This window comes from Thermobia domestica, chromosome 11, assembly GCF_964235325.1.
Source record: "Thermobia domestica chromosome 11, izTheDome1.hap1.1, whole genome shotgun sequence".
In the NCBI taxonomy this organism is placed as follows: domain Eukaryota; kingdom Metazoa; phylum Arthropoda; class Insecta; order Zygentoma; family Lepismatidae; genus Thermobia; species Thermobia domestica.
In genome coordinates this window covers 249,877,657-249,895,723 of record NC_137464.1, presented here as the reverse complement: position 1 = coordinate 249,895,723, position 18,067 = coordinate 249,877,657, and the positions used below count along the sequence as shown (strand labels likewise).

General features: G+C 39.4%; 1 protein-coding gene across 4 annotated transcripts in view; it reads right to left on the bottom strand.

Annotated features, from left to right (window-relative positions):
* RpL3 (ribosomal protein L3) overlaps nt 1-16,658 on the bottom strand; it is a 35,434-nt gene extending 18,776 nt beyond the window's left edge. Inside the window, exon 1 of one of the 4 annotated variants that reach the window (XM_081732004.1) lies at nt 16,510-16,658. In XM_081732004.1, the coding sequence (XP_081588130.1) occupies nt 16,510-16,512 (3 nt within the window). In that variant the 5' untranslated portion in view covers nt 16,513-16,658. Of the gene's footprint in view, nt 1-7,360; nt 7,442-16,239; nt 16,336-16,509 lie in introns of those variants that run through there. The other 3 variants (XM_081732000.1, XM_081732003.1, XM_081732001.1) reach the window with 3 other exon arrangements.
* Between the last annotated feature and the right edge of the window lie 1,409 nt (nt 16,659-18,067).

The window sequence follows — 18,067 nt, the reverse complement described above, 5'->3', positions numbered from 1 at the left end:
GTTGTGTGATTAAATTTGGTGAAAACCGATTGGTTGACCATTATTGCCTAGTTACACTGGTTCTACACGCAACGATACAGATCACATTTTCGAATGAAAACTTTACGGCTCATTTTCGCAAAACTTCTCCGCCAAAGTTACAGCGTTTTGTCACGACACGGCAGAGACTCAACCAGGCAATTCAAGTATGGGAGAACTGTTCCGCTGGTGTACCCAATTTCTAAAGACTTTCATGTTGTATGATATTGAGATCCTGCTCTGAGGCGAGTGTATGGTGGGAACTTCCTATACTGCGAATGTTGACACTGCATGTCAACTGCACAGAATACCAACCCCGGACCTGGATGGGAGCCTACGTTAATAGCAGGTCTTGTTAGAGAGAGACGAGGGCAGGACAGCTTCTAGTTTCCTTTTTACCGCGTTCTTTTCTTTTTCCACTCTAATCTTAAAAAAAGGAAACTAAGGACAAGAAAAAAAAGGAAAAATAAATTCTTTTTCCCTTCCCTCTCTTGCCGCCTTTCTGTAGTCCACGAAGGAGAGGATGAAGGTCCTTTCGTCTTGATCTTTCTTTGGAGGAGGGGCCCTGGCACCTTTCAAATCTTTCTAATGAAAAGAAATTATGTTTCATCTTTCACCATGTTTTCCTTTTAGTTTATGATCATTATTATAACGAAAATGGAAAAGGAAAAGCCAGATTCCAGTTTCTTCAATTTTTATTTACCTGTCTCACAGATATTTGTAGGTTGACGTTGGATTGGCACATACCTTTTCACCATCGAGTCAGGCTGTAATACAATTCAAGGAATTCCGAAGTTTAAATTTCAAAGCTTTCCTCTAGAAATCGAACATAGGACTTCGCGCAATAAAAGTTCTGCCATGCTATCCACAAAAGTTAAAAGTAACCAATCATATAGGTGCGCCAACAACGTCTATTCGCACCAGGGTTTGAAAAAACCCGGGTATTTTTGAAAAAACCCAACCCACCTGGGCCCATGTGGGTTTTTTCGGGTATTTTCGGGTTTTATTGGGTTTTTTCGGGTTTAATTGGGTTTTTTCGAAATATTTCAATCTCTTTGGGGTAAAAATGTTAAAATATGATTTACATTTCATGAGTGTCATTGTCACAACTTGCAACAACTTTCTATTCACTGCTGTTTTGAAAACAATGCCGCCATTTTGAAATTTTATATTGGATCGCCGAAAAAATCTATACAGCAAATTTAGAATGTCTTGTGCTCCTACCCTCAAAATATCAACTTAAAAAGTCCGAAAATTGCACCTTGTAGCATGGATACCCGCTATATTGAAAATTGGCCGCCATTTTGAAATTTTATGCCGCCAAAATATATACAGCTAATTTAGTCTCTCGTGCTTCTACTTTGAAAATTTCAACTTGAAAGACCCAAAATTGCGCTTTGTAGCGTGGATATCAGCAGCGGCGCAAATTTGTCTTCAAATTGGGGGGACGAGTAAGACGGTATATTATATATATATATGCGATGTACAAAATATTTATGAAGGCGAAAAACAATGCTGAGGAGGATTACCCATGTCGGTCCCGGTGTCCTCCATAGGGGACATAAAATATGGCGACATTATTATAATTGCTTTATAACTTTAAAATCCGACCGGCAACATTGAAAACAGTTTACAAGGGATGATCCAAATATGATCATTCCCTGTAAACAGTTTTCAATGTAGCCAGTCTGAATTTAAAGTTGTAAAGCAATAATAATATCATCATATTTTATGTCCCCTGTGTGGGACAACATGTGTAGGGGAGCAGAGTTGTCTTCAACATTGGGAGGCGGTCAGACTTGAGGCTTATTCTGGGAGGTATCAATTTCATCTCACTTTCCTTTGTGGCAGTTGGACACAAATCATCACATTTCTTCCTAAAAGACACATTTCCAATCGGATTATTGAGGGGGACAGTTGCAAGAATGTAGGGGATATGTCCCCATCATCCCCCCGGGATTTTCGCCAGTGGATATCAGCTATTTGGGTTTAAAAAAGCGCACCATTTTGTAATTTTACGTTGGTATGCTGCCAAAATCTAAACAGAAAATTTAGAGTGTCTCTGGTTTGTATCCTGAAAATTTAAAAAACCGAAAGTCGAACACTGTGTGGTAAAGGCAGACAAACTAACAAATGTAGATCGAGTTATCCTAGGAGCCTCAGTGACGTTCGCCAAATACGAGTACCAAATAGCTATATTAATTTAAAACAAAGACATAATTCATCAAAATGTCTCAAATATTTCTCAACGTAAAATAAATGGTCTTATAGTTGAAGTTCACTTTCGATGCTTTGTGCATACAATTACGGGAATTACCCGAGCACTTGTTGCAAGACCGTTCTTTTCCGAAAATTAATTTAAAACAATTAACAAAGATAGGCCTATAATTCATATTTTATAAAGTAAATGTTTGAAAATTTCTAAAATGAAATATCCTCCAGCGTAAAATAAATAGATTTATTGTTGAAGTATTTACTTTCGACGCTTTATGGGTTCAATTTCGGGAATTTCCCGTACACTTCTTTCACGACGGGTTTTCCCTGAAAATGCAGCTTGCTTTACTATAGATCGAAACTTCCATTAATACTGAAGTTTGAATGCAGCACTTGAAATAGTAAGCGTTACGTAGTCTTGGGAGCTCCGAGCATTAAGCTTCTTAATTTTGACAAGAATTTTTTACGTCACTGCTAGTGTTGATTCTACAGAATGCTTATTTGAAGGTTAGCAACAAATAACTGAACTTAACTGTTGTTGGAAAATCAAATTTTACTGAATACTTTTGTTACCATCAGAGGTTAGAAATAATACTAATAGATTTACTAATGTATTTACATATTTACTGTTAGTATCGGCACCTATGACCTTAAACCCGTCAACGTATGAGGGATAACGTCCCTCGGCGGCGCCGTGTCAGGTAACACACTATTCACGGAAAGTATTTTCTAAAATATACAATCGCTTACTTTACTTCAAATAGGCTATAAGCATAATTCGCACATTAATTTGTTCTACAATAATCTCAAGCTAAGGCGAGGTTTTTTATTTATTTATTTATTCATTCATTCATTCAGTGCATTTAGAGCTTTATAAAGGTCTTATGTTGAATATTGTTGTCTATCTTAACATGAAAGCACATAATTCGCCCAAAGAAAGTTTAAAATCTGATAAAAATAACTTTCAATGTTATCACCTTAGTTGTACCAATAATACACTAACAAAAAAGTCAAAAACCCAGGTGGGTTTTAAGATGGGTTTTTTCAGGTGGGTCCAACCCGAAAAAACCCGGTGGGTTTTTTCGGGCTGGGCCCACTTGGGCAAACCCTGATTCGCACACGATCAGAAAATTGAAAACTCAAACGAACACAACGAAATAAGTACAAAAATGAGTTGAGTTGATTTTAGTTTAGCGTCCCTTTCAGCAGCGAGGCTATATGAGACGTGGACCTACTGATTAACGTGGAATCCGAACCACATGAGCTCCCGCCGGGAAAGTACAAAAATGAAGGACAAATGTCACAGTACATACGCAGAGACCACATACACACACTAAGTTAATTAAAACAACGACAGGTTAATCTTTGCCGCAACCGTTCGGTGAAGGGCGCTAGCCACAAATCACGACTAGACACCGATATTTAGAATAATTTAAATTTAAGCAGAATATTACATTAGTACCGGAGAATACGTATATAAGTACCTGGTATACAAACTAAATTTTCAAATGGAAACTAGCAACAGATGAAGAGAAAAAAAGCCCTCCAAAGAATTACAAGTTCTTGTTTCCCTTGAGCTGTCGCTGGTTATATCAATCCAGGTTTACTCATTTGCAATGTAATGAATTTCAAATGGAAGTCTCTTGACACTTGAAACAGATACTATTGGCCAACCGCTCACAGGACACCATTCCATCGTAGACGGAAACCCATTGCAGATACGTCATACAAGCCACATAATACTATGTTCATACTTGGGCCATTCAAGCCACGCCAACGGACAGGAGTCACATATATGCACTTGCGCGAGACTTTCATGTAGGCCGCAATTGGTGGAGATCAGTTATTTAGCAGAGATGACTGGGAATTTAATATCATGCAACATTCGAAAACTCTCTTTACAAAAGTTTCCAAAAAATCCGCTTGCTGGGCAACTTAAAAACAAAGTGAATATCCATCAAAAATATTCCATGCATTGCGCCGATATATCCATCCGAAATAACACATGCATTGAAGATTTAAGGAATGGATTAGACGATAGACGCACTGCCTAGAAGCAAATGCCCAAGTTCAACTCCACGAAACCGCGCTGATCTTGTAGCCAGCGCATGCCCTCTGTGCACGTGACACCGGATTCGAGAGAAAAAAAAAATCTACAATTTACTTTCATTAATCATTCTATCTTGAATGACCGCTAAACCACAAAAAAATTTTCACTTCAACTTTGGATAAACTAGTCTCCATAATCATTTCTGTCTCCTTGTTAATTATACTATCAAAAAAGCTATCCAACAAATAACCAAAAACTAATCATCGAAATAAAAAATAAAATAAAAATAAAACGCAAAATTCTGATTTGCGAACAATAATTATGCACAAACGTACAAGCTTATAAGATTTAGCGCATCTTAACTGACGCAGATGGCGGGTCCAGACAAAATGTCATCGTGAAGTTTTTAAGTCATCAGTGCAAGTTGATTAGTAAGAGGGAAAAACCTATTTTAAAATCTGGACTACATTAATTCGGGGATTGACGCAATACGAGGTGTTCAGGCATTAGAGCATAATATAATTGCTTCAAACCCACTGTTATTAACGTAGGATCTGTATACTGCTGTAAAAGAGGGAATACATATAGTAAAACGGGGCAAAATTTTGGGCGATGTCATGGTATCAAACATGTAAAATCTACGATAGAAATTTGTTGGCCCTATTTGATTTTGCAATAGGATTGTAAATACAAAAATATCGGGATGTTAATAAGGTAGTACCATGAAATGGAAATTTCTCTGGACCACATAATACTCAATTACAAAAAGATTAAGAAAGGAAGTGCTATGTCAAGGCCATGTGCAACGTAATAATGCAAATGACAAAAACGACAAGTAATGCATATGTTGTATGCCGCCTGAAGTACTTACTCACTATCCCTTCGTGCGTATTCCCACCATCACTGACGCGCCTGCTCCCCATGGACGCACCGTTTAAACGCCGCTTGGAACCCCTGCTGCGATTATTAGTATTCGTTCTTATTAGTGATGGGCTAACGTAAGTTGTTTCGTGCTTAATGTACTGCAGTTTGTACACCATAAAACCACACAAATACACTGTATTTATACTCAGCGTTCGTTAAGAAACATTTTCTAAGGCAGTAAGAGTATATGTGATGCTGAAAACAACTCATCTTTCATAAATAAATTCCACCATTGAATGGGTATAACACACAGGAAAGATTTAGGCGTTACTGCTGTATCGCCGGACCACACGAAATATATACTCAGAAAAATACTAGGATGTAATCCTGGGTCACTTGGTAGTAATTGTGTGAAATATAATGTGGACGTATGGCGTAACCAACTTGTGCTAGGTGACCAGAACAATCGGGAAAGGAGCGCAGCCGGGGGGGGGGGGGGCAGCGTGTGGGCACGTCCGTAGAGCAGGCGCGGCAGCGGCGGTGAGTATACATTTAAACGAGGATAGTGGAAAAACACTCATAGAACGCACGGCTTACAGCTTTGGGTGAGACTAAATGCCATCCAGAAAAAATACTAAATCAGGTTGGATGTTTCTCTTTTCTGTAATTTCAATTCGATTCCACACTTAAGGTTCGCTTGCTTAGTAGATCATACTTTTCACACAACTTCAATAACTGACACTCATTTTCGTGTACCTCAAATACTATATGACAATCTTGTAATTAACACACTATTTCCACACTGCCTCTCCCATACGTATATCGTAAGTCTACCTTTCAGGCAAATAGTCCCTTCAGTCTGCACATATAGAGCCGTTTACATGAAAATCAACTACTTTCTAAACTTCAATTATTCCCCACATCTTACTTATTCTTCCTCACAAACTAAAATTATCGAATTCATCTAGTAAACTTTCTAAAACTAGTCCCGTGATACAGCAGTCCACCCAACAAGTATTGCTTTTCGTAACTTTTAATGAGCTACGAACATGTCTTTGATATAGGTACTGCACACCCAAACGCCCCTCAAACACGCAACATGTAACTGTAGGCGAACAGACACTCCATTGGTATCCTCACGCAGAGACGAGTACACTATTAATAAAAAAAGTCAATGTTCCGTTAAGGGCGTCCAGTAATTTCTTCCACACAAAATTTGCAATTTCTCATCCTCTTTCCATTGATTTTCGTATGATTACATAATACAATGTTATATTAGGTTTGGTTACGTTAGGCTAGCTTTGGACCCCTTAACGGAACATGGACAAAAAAAAAAAAAAATTCAAACTCCCGCAGCCATAAGCTAACACGACCCTATCCTACACTGCTTATCCATATCTTACCCTACCCTGTTATACGCATTTAAATCATCTCCTTTAGCCTAGGTGGCATAATCGTGGGACGTAAAACTTTATTAACGCTGCGCTAAAAATTTACGTTTATTTTTTTATTGTTCATAGTTATTACGATTTCTGTCGAAAACCAAGCGGATGACCAATTTCGGAATAATGCCCATGAAAGTAACAACATACTTCCTGTGGGTTTAATCCGGAGCAGCAACGTGCGCCAGTTCAGAAGTACGACTTTGAAGCTCCATGTGGGGCCACGCCGGCTCAATGGTAAGGCGGAGACTGTCATACGTCCCGTAAAATACGGGACAGTCCCGATTTTGAAAATGAAATATTTGAGTTTTACGTCCCACGATTATGCCGGTTAGGCTAAAGGAGACGGTGATGATGAGAAATGAATGAAATGGTGGAATGAAGAAAGTGGGAGGAAACGGGAGAACCCCGAGAAAACCCACGCACGCGGTTTGTCCAAAGTTCACTTGGCGGGGGCTGGGATCGAACCCGACCCCAAGCACCAGAGGTGAACGCTCTACCACTGAGCCACCGCGGCCCCCAGTCCCGATTTTGAATCCGTGTCCCAGTCAATTTAGTCGAAACAGAATGTCCCATATTTTAGTCCCGTCCCATTTCTGCCCTCAATATCAGCACGATGTAATGTTTAGCGTTCAAGAAACGAAAATTATATTTCGTACAATGAGTAAAATTTCATGTACTAATCTCGTGTGACAATCTCGCTATTATTATAATTATTATTTTTTGACGATCAGTGTCTCGTATTCTCATGAAGAAAATAAGGTAGACTTACGTATGTGGAGTTCTTAATTCGGCAAATCTTTAGTTTAGGCAAGGCAGTGACAGGAACTGATTGCATTAAGTACAAGGGCAATATTGTAGTAATGGTTTTGCCGGTGGGTAATGCCCGGTGGGTTTTTTCGGGCTGGGCCCACTTGGGCAAACCCTGATTCGCACACGATCAGAAAATTGAAAACTCAAACGAACACAACGAAATAAGTACAAAAATGAGTTGAGTTGATTTTAGTTTAGCGTCCCTTTCAGCAGCGAGGCTATATGAGACGTGGACCTACTGATTAACGTGGAATCCGAACCACATGAGCTCCCGCCGGGAAAGTACAAAAATGAAGGACAAATGTCACAGTACATACGCAGAGACCACATACACACACTAAGTTAATTAAAACAACGACAGGTTAATCTTTGCCGCAACCGTTCGGTGAAGGGCGCTAGCCACAAATCACGACTAGACACCGATATTTAGAATAATTTAAATTTAAGCAGAATATTACATTAGTACCGGAGAATACGTATATAAGTACCTGGTATACAAACTAAATTTTCAAATGGAAACTAGCAACAGATGAAGAGAAAAAAAGCCCTCCAAAGAATTACAAGTTCTTGTTTCCCTTGAGCTGTCGCTGGTTATATCAATCCAGGTTTACTCATTTGCAATGTAATGAATTTCAAATGGAAGTCTCTTGACACTTGAAACAGATACTATTGGCCAACCGCTCACAGGACACCATTCCATCGTAGACGGAAACCCATTGCAGATACGTCATACAAGCCACATAATACTATGTTCATACTTGGGCCATTCAAGCCACGCCAACGGACAGGAGTCACATATATGCACTTGCGCGAGACTTTCATGTAGGCCGCAATTGGTGGAGATCAGTTATTTAGCAGAGATGACTGGGAATTTAATATCATGCAACATTCGAAAACTCTCTTTACAAAAGTTTCCAAAAAATCCGCTTGCTGGGCAACTTAAAAACAAAGTGAATATCCATCAAAAATATTCCATGCATTGCGCCGATATATCCATCCGAAATAACACATGCATTGAAGATTTAAGGAATGGATTAGACGATAGACGCACTGCCTAGAAGCAAATGCCCAAGTTCAACTCCACGAAACCGCGCTGATCTTGTAGCCAGCGCATGCCCTCTGTGCACGTGACACCGGATTCGAGAGAAAAAAAAAATCTACAATTTACTTTCATTAATCATTCTATCTTGAATGACCGCTAAACCACAAAAAAATTTTCACTTCAACTTTGGATAAACTAGTCTCCATAATCATTTCTGTCTCCTTGTTAATTATACTATCAAAAAAGCTATCCAACAAATAACCAAAAACTAATCATCGAAATAAAAAATAAAATAAAAATAAAACGCAAAATTCTGATTTGCGAACAATAATTATGCACAAACGTACAAGCTTATAAGATTTAGCGCATCTTAACTGACGCAGATGGCGGGTCCAGACAAAATGTCATCGTGAAGTTTTTAAGTCATCAGTGCAAGTTGATTAGTAAGAGGGAAAAACCTATTTTAAAATCTGGACTACATTAATTCGGGGATTGACGCAATACGAGGTGTTCAGGCATTAGAGCATAATATAATTGCTTCAAACCCACTGTTATTAACGTAGGATCTGTATACTGCTGTAAAAGAGGGAATACATATAGTAAAACGGGGCAAAATTTTGGGCGATGTCATGGTATCCAACATGTAAAATCTACGATAGAAATTTGTTGGCCCTATTTGATTTTGCAATAGGATTGTAAATACAAAAATATCGGGATGTTAATAAGGTAGTACCATGAAATGGAAATTTCTCTGGACCACATAATACTCAATTACAAAAAGATTAAGAAAGGAAGTGCTATGTCAAGGCCATGTGCAACGTAATAATGCAAATGACAAAAACGACAAGTAATGCATATGTTGTATGCCGCCTGAAGTACTTACTCACTATCCCTTCGTGCGTATTCCCACCATCACTGACGCGCCTGCTCCCCATGGACGCACCGTTTAAACGCCGCTTGGAACCCCTGCTGCGATTATTAGTATTCGTTCTTATTAGTGATGGGCTAACGTAAGTTGTTTCGTGCTTAATGTACTGCAGTTTGTACACCATAAAACCACACAAATACACTGTATTTATACTCAGCGTTCGTTAAGAAACATTTTCTAAGGCAGTAAGAGTATATGTGATGCTGAAAACAACTCATCTTTCATAAATAAATTCCACCATTGAATGGGTATAACACACAGGAAAGATTTAGGCGTTACTGCTGTATCGCCGGACCACACGAAATATATACTCAGAAAAATACTAGGATGTAATCCTGGGTCACTTGGTAGTAATTGTGTGAAATATAATGTGGACGTATGGCGTAACCAACTTGTGCTAGGTGACCAGAACAATCGGGAAAGGAGCGCAGCCGGGGGGGGGGGCAGCGTGTGGGCACGTCCGTAGAGCAGGCGCGGCAGCGGCGGTGAGTATACATTTAAACGAGGATAGTGGAAAAACACTCATAGAACGCACGGCTTACAGCTTTGGGTGAGACTAAATGCCATCCAGAAAAAATACTAAATCAGGTTGGATGTTTCTCTTTTCTGTAATTTCAATTCGATTCCACACTTAAGGTTCGCTTGCTTAGTAGATCATACTTTTCACACAACTTCAATAACTGACACTCATTTTCGTGTACCTCAAATACTATATGACAATCTTGTAATTAACACACTATTTCCACACTGCCTCTCCCATACGTATATCGTAAGTCTACCTTTCAGGCAAATAGTCCCTTCAGTCTGCACATATAGAGCCGTTTACATGAAAATCAACTACTTTCTAAACTTCAATTATTCCCCACATCTTACTTATTCTTCCTCACAAACTAAAATTATCGAATTCATCTAGTAAACTTTCTAAAACTAGTCCCGTGATACAGCAGTCCACCCAACAAGTATTGCTTTTCGTAACTTTTAATGAGCTACGAACATGTCTTTGATATAGGTACTGCACACCCAAACGCCCCTCAAACACGCAACATGTAACTGTAGGCGAACAGACACTCCATTGGTATCCTCACGCAGAGACGAGTACACTATTAATAAAAAAAGTCAATGTTCCGTTAAGGGCGTCCAGTAATTTCTTCCACACAAAATTTGCAATTTCTCATCCTCTTTCCATTGATTTTCGTATGATTACATAATACAATGTTATATTAGGTTTGGTTACGTTAGGCTAGCTTTGGACCCCTTAACGGAACATGGACAAAAAAAAAAAAAAAATTCAAACTCCCGCAGCCATAAGCTAACACGACCCTATCCTACACTGCTTATCCATATCTTACCCTACCCTGTTATACGCATTTAAATCATCTCCTTTAGCCTAGGTGGCATAATCGTGGGACGTAAAACTTTATTAACGCTGCGCTAAAAATTTACGTTTATTTTTTTATTGTTCATAGTTATTACGATTTCTGTCGAAAACCAAGCGGATGACCAATTTCGGAATAATGCCCATGAAAGTAACAACATACTTCCTGTGGGTGTAATCCGGAGCAGCAACGTGCGCCAGTTCAGAAGTACGACTTTGAAGCTCCATGTGGGGCCACGCCGGCTCAATGGTAAGGCGGAGACTGTCATACGTCCCGTAAAATACGGGACAGTCCCGATTTTGAAAATGAAATATTTGAGTTTTACGTCCCACGATTATGCCGGTTAGGCTAAAGGAGACGGTGATGATGAGAAATGAATGAAATGGTGGAATGAAGAAAGTGGGAGGAAACGGGAGAACCCCGAGAAAACCCACGCACGCGGTTTGTCCAAAGTTCACTTGGCGGGGGCTGGGATCGAACCCGACCCCAAGCACCAGAGGTGAACGCTCTACCACTGAGCCACCGCGGCCCCCAGTCCCGATTTTGAATCCGTGTCCCAGTCAATTTAGTCGAAACAGAATGTCCCATATTTTAGTCCCGTCCCATTTCTGCCCTCAATATCAGCAAGATGTAATGTTTAGCGTTCAAGAAACGAAAATTATATTTCGTACAATGAGTAAAATTTCATGTACTAATCTCGTGTGACAATCTCGCTATTATTATAATTATTATTTTTTGACGATCAGTGTCTCGTATTCTCATGAAGAAAATAAGGTAGACTTACGTATGTGGAGTTCTTAATTCGGCAAATCTTTAGTTTAGGCAAGGCAGTGACAGGAACTGATTGCATTAAGTACAAGGGCAATATTGTAGTAATGGTTTTGCCGGTGGGTAATGCCCGGTGGGTTTTTTCGGGCTGGGCCCACTTGGGCAAACCCTGATTCGCACACGATCAGAAAATTGAAAACTCAAACGAACACAACGAAATAAGTACAAAAATGAGTTGAGTTGATTTTAGTTTAGCGTCCCTTTCAGCAGCGAGGCTATATGAGACGTGGACCTACTGATTAACGTGGAATCCGAACCACATGAGCTCCCGCCGGGAAAGTACAAAAATGAAGGACAAATGTCACAGTACATACGCAGAGACCACATACACACACTAAGTTAATTAAAACAACGACAGGTTAATCTTTGCCGCAACCGTTCGGTGAAGGGCGCTAGCCACAAATCACGACTAGACACCGATATTTAGAATAATTTAAATTTAAGCAGAATATTACATTAGTACCGGAGAATACGTATATAAGTACCTGGTATACAAACTAAATTTTCAAATGGAAACTAGCAACAGATGAAGAGAAAAAAAGCCCTCCAAAGAATTACAAGTTCTTGTTTCCCTTGAGCTGTCGCTGGTTATATCAATCCAGGTTTACTCATTTGCAATGTAATGAATTTCAAATGGAAGTCTCTTGACACTTGAAACAGATACTATTGGCCAACCGCTCACAGGACACCATTCCATCGTAGACGGAAACCCATTGCAGATACGTCATACAAGCCACATAATACTATGTTCATACTTGGGCCATTCAAGCCACGCCAACGGACAGGAGTCACATATATGCACTTGCGCGAGACTTTCATGTAGGCCGCAATTGGTGGAGATCAGTTATTTAGCAGAGATGACTGGGAATTTAATATCATGCAACATTCGAAAACTCTCTTTACAAAAGTTTCCAAAAAATCCGCTTGCTGGGCAACTTAAAAACAAAGTGAATATCCATCAAAAATATTCCATGCATTGCGCCGATATATCCATCCGAAATAACACATGCATTGAAGATTTAAGGAATGGATTAGACGATAGACGCACTGCCTAGAAGCAAATGCCCAAGTTCAACTCCACGAAACCGCGCTGATCTTGTAGCCAGCGCATGCCCTCTGTGCACGTGACACCGGATTCGAGAGAAAAAAAAAATCTACAATTTACTTTCATTAATCATTCTATCTTGAATGACCGCTAAACCACAAAAAAATTTTCACTTCAACTTTGGATAAACTAGTCTCCATAATCATTTCTGTCTCCTTGTTAATTATACTATCAAAAAAGCTATCCAACAAATAACCAAAAACTAATCATCGAAATAAAAAATAAAATAAAAATAAAACGCAAAATTCTGATTTGCGAACAATAATTATGCACAAACGTACAAGCTTATAAGATTTAGCGCATCTTAACTGACGCAGATGGCGGGTCCAGACAAAATGTCATCGTGAAGTTTTTAAGTCATCAGTGCAAGTTGATTAGTAAGAGGGAAAAACCTATTTTAAAATCTGGACTACATTAATTCGGGGATTGACGCAATACGAGGTGTTCAGGCATTAGAGCATAATATAATTGCTTCAAACCCACTGTTATTAACGTAGGATCTGTATACTGCTGTAAAAGAGGGAATACATATAGTAAAACGGGGCAAAATTTTGGGCGATGTCATGGTATCCAACATGTAAAATCTACGATAGAAATTTGTTGGCCCTATTTGATTTTGCAATAGGATTGTAAATACAAAAATATCGGGATGTTAATAAGGTAGTACCATGAAATGGAAATTTCTCTGGACCACATAATACTCAATTACAAAAAAATTAAGAAAGGAAGTGCTATGTCAAGGCCATGTGCAACGTAATAATGCAAATGACAAAAACGACAAGTAATGCATATGTTGTATGCCGCCTGAAGTACTTACTCACTATCCCTTCGTGCGTATTCCCACCATCACTGACGCGCCTGCTCCCCATGGACGCACCGTTTAAACGCCGCTTGGAACCCCTGCTGCGATTATTAGTATTCGTTCTTATTAGTGATGGGCTAACGTAAGTTGTTTCGTGCTTAATGTACTGCAGTTTGTACACCATAAAACCACACAAATACACTGTATTTATACTCAGCGTTCGTTAAGAAACATTTTCTAAGGCAGTAAGAGTATATGTGATGCTGAAAACAACTCATCTTTCATAAATAAATTCCACCATTGAATGGGTATAACACACAGGAAAGATTTAGGCGTTACTGCTGTATCGCCGGACCACACGAAATATATACTCAGAAAAATACTAGGATGTAATCCTGGGTCACTTGGTAGTAATTGTGTGAAATATAATGTGGACGTATGGCGTAACCAACTTGTGCTAGGTGACCAGAACAATCGGGAAAGGAGCGCAGCCGGGGGGGGGCAGCGTGTGGGCACGTCCGTAGAGCAGGCGCGGCAGCGGCGGTGAGTATACATTTAAACGAGGATAGTGGAAAAACACTCATAGAACGCACGGCTTACAGCTTTGGGTGAGACTAAATGCCATCCAGAAAAAATACTAAATCAGGTTGGATGTTTCTCTTTTCTGTAATTTCAATTCGATTCCACACTTAAGGTTCGCTTGCTTAGTAGATCATACTTTTCACACAACTTCAATAACTGACACTCATTTTCGTGTACCTCAAATACTATATGACAATCTTGTAATTAACACACTATTTCCACACTGCCTCTCCCATACGTATATCGTAAGTCTACCTTTCAGGCAAATAGTCCCTTCAGTCTGCACATATAGAGCCGTTTACATGAAAATCAACTACTTTCTAAACTTCAATTATTCCCCACATCTTACTTATTCTTCCTCACAAACTAAAATTATCGAATTCATCTAGTAAACTTTCTAAAACTAGTCCCGTGATACAGCAGTCCACCCAACAAGTATTGCTTTTCGTAACTTTTAATGAGCTACGAACATGTCTTTGATATAGGTACTGCACACCCAAACGCCCCTCAAACACGCAACATGTAACTGTAGGCGAACAGACACTCCATTGGTATCCTCACGCAGAGACGAGTACACTATTAATAAAAAAAGTCAATGTTCCGTTAAGGGCGTCCAGTAATTTCTTCCACACAAAATTTGCAATTTCTCATCCTCTTTCCATTGATTTTCGTATGATTACATAATACAATGTTATATTAGGTTTGGTTACGTTAGGCTAGCTTTGGACCCCTTAACGGAACATGGACAAAAAAAAAAAAATTCAAACTCCCGCAGCCATAAGCTAACACGACCCTATCCTACACTGCTTATCCATATCTTACCCTACCCTGTTATACGCATTTAAATCATCTCCTTTAGCCTAGGTGGCATAATCGTGGGACGTAAAACTTTATTAACGCTGCGCTAAAAATTTACGTTTATTTTTTTATTGTTCATAGTTATTACGATTTCTGTCGAAAACCAAGCGGATGACCAATTTCGGAATAATGCCCATGAAAGTAACAACATACTTCCTGTGGGTGTAATCCGGAGCAGCAACGTGCGCCAGTTCAGAAGTACGACTTTGAAGCTCCATGTGGGGCCACGCCGGCTCAATGGTAAGGCGGAGACTGTCATACGTCCCGTAAAATACGGGACAGTCCCGATTTTGAAAATGAAATATTTGAGTTTTACGTCCCACGATTATGCCGGTTAGGCTAAAGGAGACGGTGATGATGAGAAATGAATGAAATGGTGGAATGAAGAAAGTGGGAGGAAACGGGAGAACCCCGAGAAAACCCACGCACGCGGTTTGTCCAAAGTTCACTTGGCGGGGGCTGGGATCGAACCCGACCCCAAGCACCAGAGGTGAACGCTCTACCACTGAGCCACCGCGGCCCCCAGTCCCGATTTTGAATCCGTGTCCCAGTCAATTTAGTCGAAACAGAATGTCCCATATTTTAGTCCCGTCCCATTTCTGCCCTCAATATCAGCAAGATGTAATGTTTAGCGTTCAAGAAACGAAAATTATATTTCGTACAATGAGTAAAATTTCATGTACTAATCTCGTGTGACAATCTCGCTATTATTATAATTATTATTTTTTGACGATCAGTGTCTCGTATTCTCATGAAGAAAATAAGGTAGACTTACGTATGTGGAGTTCTTAATTCGGCAAATCTTTAGTTTAGGCAAGGCAGTGACAGGAACTGATTGCATTAAGTACAAGGGCAATATTGTAGTAAATTAAAGTCCCCTTATTACTGCCTTTTTAAGGTCGTACATAGTCTATGAATAATCCCTAGCAACAGAAAGGAACCAATGACACCTGTGAATAATACTAACAGTGACGGGATATCACTGCCTTGCCCAAAGTAAAGAGTTACCCTTAATTCGATTCCAACAACTCTAGGAGCTTTTACCCGTGATTTCAGTTTCTATCTTCCGAAACCGTTCATTAAATGTTCCTCTTGAGAAGTACCATCAGGTCGTCTAAATTCCTGTATGTCGTCTGAGTATTGTGCCTAATATTAAATAGAATGAATCACGTCACTTTTCATATATTCATGGTTCCGTAATACAATACTTTAAAGATTACTCATTACCGCCGATTCCCTTGAATAATTTCGACTGACTATACTAACTTCCATCTACACCCACTAAATGCATAAATTTGAGGAATTCAATATACGCACATCATACATACTCCGTAAGTTTTCCACGTACATAGCATACAGTAACAAGAACTTCAAATACCCGGACACGTGTGCCTCCATATTACCAAACCTTCGTTATTTACCCAATATAATATCTACATCGAATCTTTCAAAAAGGCTACACTATTTACAAGATCTTAATTAAAATAAATTGCAAACAATTTGGACATACAGTTAAACAACATATAAACAGGGATTCCACTACTTTTGTTGGATTTTAAAATAGAACAACCCCACATCTCCACTTACCATGTTCACTTCACGCCAACAAGAAAGAAGATGACGAGAAAGGGATTGTGGGTCTATAACGTCACTTCCGTCGCCTTTCTCTCACTCACTCACTCTCTCTCTCTCACTCACTCTCTCTCTCTCTCTCATTCTTTCTCCCCTTTCTTTTTGTGCTCCAACTGATGTTCGTTGAGCAACCCAAGTGGTAAAACGTGTACCTACCTATATAGTTTGAAAAAATTAAGAATCGAGGAACGAAGTGATAATTCCAATAACCGAGACACAAGACGGCAATGACTAGGACGAAGACACTATATATATCACGTGATGCTATAAATAACGAGGTAACTTCATTAATGCTAACTTAGACATATTCCGCCTTATGCAGAGTCGTTTTGACGTATTATTAGCATCATACTAAAAGTCTGACTACTGCAGGAAACATTTGTTAGTCGAACTCTTTAGTATATCACTAATCACGCGTCAAAACGACTCTGCATAAGGCCCATTATAAATTGTAATTATTCACTTCATTATGTAATATCCGATAATAGGAAATATATATTTTTTAAATTTTATTTTTCAGTTGTATATTTTCAATAATAAATTAAGACACAGGATTTCATAAACATTCAATAAGTCAGGGGTGCCCACAAGGGGGGGCTATGACGCAAACTGCGTCATTGAAATTTTGAGGGGGGGTTAAAAATCTATATAAATATGTTTGATGGGGGGGGTAAAATTAATCGAAAAGAAGATTTTTTCATGGAAGACCACCTACGGATAGACAATTGGGGGGGTGCGTCATGGACATAAGGGGGGGTGGGCACCACTGCAATAAGTATACATTTACATGGGTCAATTCATATACGATATTGCATAATAGTAATGTAGTAGTATATACACCTATATTTATATTAATAGACATGCTCAAAAGAAAAAGGAAATCAATTTAGTTAATCAAAAGGTTACAAAAATATATTTTATATATTATTAATTAGCAGAAATTGCGTGAGTTTGGTGAGAGGAGGGTGGTTACAGAAAGAAGATTTCTTCCAGTGCCTTTCCCGGTGGAAGCGTTCCTAGCATCGCTGCTACGTTCCCTCTTTGCACAGCCATACTTAATCTCTGTATAAGAAAGGCTGAAGCTCGAGTGTCGCCTGTTTTGAGAGTTATTCGGCGCCCAACTTCTTTAATAAAAGTTAGTCCTTCATGACCCCAGGACCCACAAGTTTCGATGACGATGCTGATGAAGTGGTATTTGTCCAGGAGGTTGTTATATTTTCGTCTCTTTTCAGATTCTCTATGAGTTGCGACCATCCCAGCTTTTGTGCAAGAAGTAGGAAGATTAGAGGGGGCTAGAGTATCGGCACAAGTGAAATCCCATATTAAAGCCTTCCCTCGTTTCCATGGCACCAAAGACATTCCATCAGGTCTCTTGCCGTCAGAACGACTACACCCCATTGGCTCTCTCACGGAAGGCGTTCCAGAAGAGATGAGGGCTCTCATGATGAGGTCATTAACCTCTGAGTGGCGAGAGTATCTGCCAGCACTGTGGAGACATGAGAGGCCATGTATA